Source organism: Acanthisitta chloris, unplaced genomic scaffold, assembly GCF_000695815.1.
Source record: "Acanthisitta chloris isolate BGI_N310 unplaced genomic scaffold, ASM69581v1 scaffold36829, whole genome shotgun sequence".
NCBI lineage: Eukaryota > Metazoa > Chordata > Aves > Passeriformes > Acanthisittidae > Acanthisitta > Acanthisitta chloris.
In genome coordinates, this window is record NW_008690468.1 from 18257 (window position 1) to 21854 (window position 3598).

Consider the following 3598-nt stretch of genomic DNA (forward strand, 5'->3'; position numbering starts at 1 on the left):
TTAGTATAGCCTTGCAAATACTTAGATGGAAATGGATCAAACCAAGCTCATTTCAACACCAATACTGTGTAATCATGATGTTCTCAGACCTTACTAAGAAACACTTTGCCATGTTTTCTCTTCCATGCTGCAAGGAAAAATAATCCTTAGCATATGTACAACAGTCAGAGAGTGATACCATCAGTTTGGAGTTCCAAGTACAAGAAGAGATTGAGAAATGCTTAATGTTTCTGCTGTAGAGAAATATTTAATGCAACAGAATTCCTTCTCAAAGTCAGTACATTAGTGTGCATGCTGTTGTCAAGTAGTCACTTTCAATTCTAGTAAATTTAACTTAAGAGTTATATTTCCAAAGGAGCTTCTACAGTAGTAAGGTATAACAATTGCAGTATGCCACACCTAAGGAGTCTCCCAAAAGATAAGGTAACAAACATCAGAACTCACAGCTTGGGGGCTATTTAACAGGTCAGTTTTTCAATACAAAAGTGCTAATATCACAGGTCCAACATGAGTGGCTTTTAGATCCAATATTCTGTACATACATTGCAGAAATTCTGTCCTCCTGTTCTTTTTCACTACTTCACAAGCTTGAGAGACTTCATATCACTTCCCATTCGTCTTCAAAATCATCAGGGTGAAGCAGAACAGAAGTGTCATTATTTTTCTGCAAACCATGGGAATGGCTAAAGGTCTTCGTGAGGCGCTGGAGCAGAGATCCTGAAGTGCTGATCGCCCACAGTTCATCTAGAGGGGTCACTGCAAAGCATAAATTACCCATCTTTTAATTAAGGTAGCAGCTTCCAATTATAAACACTAAACAAATAATCCTTGGATCTGTTTTCCCAATTATACCCAGAGAGGGTCTGTACTGAAGTGATAAAAGCAGCCGTGGTGATGCTCTCACAGAGTGTGAGCTCTCCCTGCAGATGGCCAGCTCAAGCACCATCAGGCAGAAGTCAAAGCAGACATGGCAATGTTTTGGGCTGGCATGCACAACCAACTTGCCTGTTAAACGGGAGACATTTCCAGGAATCTTCTTCCAGTAGTCTCCTGCAGGATTCTTGTCAGTGATGCCGTAGCGACGAGCTACATCTCCGTTGGGACAGCGTGCCCAAACTGTCCTGGTACTCAGAGCCAGCTGGCAAGCCTGCAAACCTGGGGAGTGGGACACAAAGAGGGAATAAGCACAGGCTTTCCTGGATACTAAATACCCTTGCAGAAAAGTGTTGTGCTCAGTTTGGGACCCTCACTGCCCAAAGGCCATTGAGGCACTGGAGCGAGTCCAGCCAAGGGCAATGAGGGCAGCAAAGGGCTAGAGCACATGGGCAAGGGCTGAGGGAGTTGGGCTTGGGCAGCCTGGAGAAGAGGCTCAGGGGTGACCTCCTGGCTCTCTGCAACTCCCTGCCAGGGCTGGAGAGAGGTGTGGGATGTGTGTCCTGCCAGGGCTGCAGGGAGAGGACTAGAGGGAATGGCCTTGAGCTGAGCCAGGACAGAGTCAGATTGGATGTGAGGAGAAATGTTTTCCCTGTGAGGGTGTTGAGGCACTGGGATATTGCCCAGGGAGGTAGTGGAGTCACCATCCCTGGAGGTGTTGAAGAGGGATCTGGATTTGATGTTGGAGGATCTGGTTTATGGTTTAGGGGTTCTAGCAGCGTCAGGTTAATGGTTGGACTTGATGATCTTAGAGGTCTCCTCCAACCTTGATAGTTCTATGAAAAGTTTATTAAGAGCAGATGCCAAGACTGTGATAGTTTTCATATCCTCTTACATGAAGCACTGGTGAACAAAAAAGCTTTTCAAATGCAGACTCTTTACTCACTGCATCTATTGACCATAAGGTTATCACACTGTGGATACATTTTGTTATGTGGCTACAGCCACAAGCAACATCCACTTGGAGGATCTTCAGAACACACTTATGGAGCCTACACTGTATGTTACAACCACATGGGGAACAATCCAAGGGTTACAATCTTAATTTGTCTAAAAATGGTTACTATTATAGACATTGTGGACTTTTCTCCCCTTCTCACCAGTACTCTGCAACTGAGTGCTGTGTGTTTGTGCAGTGACAAACCTTTGAAGAACAACCAGCACCAATGCAGTTATTTAGAAAGAAGCAACCAAAATTTAGTGTTCCTTACAGGCAAAAGTGTAATTACCTAATCCACAACACATCCAGCATCAGGATTAGTAGAAAGATGTGCAAAGTAGCATTAGGTTTTTGCTAACCACATCTGGACAGGAAGTCCATGTGATACCACATTTAAATACAAAACTTCCCACAGCACAACAGTCTCCTGGTGCTTAGGAATTCTGCTTTATTTCTATCTGAAAGGGAACTGCGGCCACATGTTAATTCAGTGGCAGCAGCCCGAAACAACACAACAGGAATCAATCAGAAACATGGGATTTCTCCCAGTTAACTACTTGGTGTATTTAGGTAAAACCCAATTCCTCTTTAAACGATAACCCTTATCAAACACTTGATTGCCAAGAAAAATATTTGATTTAAGCATTGCTGTCCAACTTAAAAAACAACAAGAAAGAAAAGAAAACCTAAACAAAACAAACCCACTGAGAAAATGGCAGAAACAACAAGGAAGGGATGCATTAATTTTTACCTGGTACATGTTCCCAGTCAGTGCCCACAGGCATCTCATCCGTGATTCCCACTCGGACATGGACATTCCACTTGCTATCAATTGCCCACAACATCTGGTCATTTGGACTCGAGTGAATGCTGACCAAGTTGATTCCTACTGGCTATAAAAATCAAGCACAGTATTTTAAACTTTGCCCTACTGTATCTTTGTACTGTTGTAGCACTTGTTCTTCACAGAACTACACAAGTGAAATATTTACCAGATGCTAAAGACAGGAAGAAATGTAACTGATATTTGATTGTATATCATCAATTCCCTGAAAAGTCAATCCCTTTCTAAACAGAAAAGGAACATGAATGAATGTCACCCAATTACTGATAATGATATTCATATTGGATTTTCAGCATCCAAGTCGAATAATGTTAGTGTTTGCTTAATCACTGCTACTCCAATCAGATACAGCTCAACTGCAAGGTGAAGAGGGAACTCTTCCAGTAAAATGCACAGTGAAACATTTTCCTTCCTTACCTTCCTGAGAACTTTCCTAACATAACCAGCTCTGCACTTTATTTCTGAGCATATGCAAGCAGTATATTTTTACAGTCTGAATGTGTCCTCTTTGCATTGAAATGGGGATCTGCTGCTATTTGCAGACAATTCTAAGGTGGGTGGGAGTGTGGATCTGCATGAGGGTAGGAAAGCTCTACAGAGAGACCTGCACTGCCCAGATTAGATGTTAGGAGAAATGTTTTCCCTGTGAGGGTGTTCAGGCACTGGAATATTGCCCAGGGAGGTGGTGGAGTCACCATCCCTGGAGGTGTTTAAGAGGTGTCTGGATGTGGCACTGGAGGATCTGGTTTAGGGTTTAGGGGTTCCAGCAGTGACAGGTTGATGGTTTGACTCCGTGATCTTAGAGCTCTCCTCCAACCTTGACAATTTATTACTCTTCCCTGTACTCCATACAACCACAGAACTCACAGCAGACCACTATG

The 3598-nt window shown here is 43.2% G+C and overlaps 1 protein-coding gene across 1 annotated transcript; it reads right to left on the bottom strand.

Moving 5' to 3' along the window:
• Positions 1 to 221: 221 nt before the first annotated feature.
• Positions 222 to 2773, bottom strand: LOC103809000 (tectonin beta-propeller repeat-containing protein 2-like). The gene is made up of 3 exons (XM_009081813.1): positions 2625 to 2773; positions 1006 to 1155; positions 222 to 756 (listed from the first exon to the last, which is right to left on the bottom strand). Exons 1-3 carry the CDS (start codon positions 2716 to 2718, stop codon positions 599 to 601), a joined length of 402 nt encoding a protein of 133 aa, XP_009080061.1. The 5' UTR covers positions 2719 to 2773; the 3' UTR covers positions 222 to 598.
• Between the last annotated feature and the right edge of the window lie 825 nt (positions 2774 to 3598).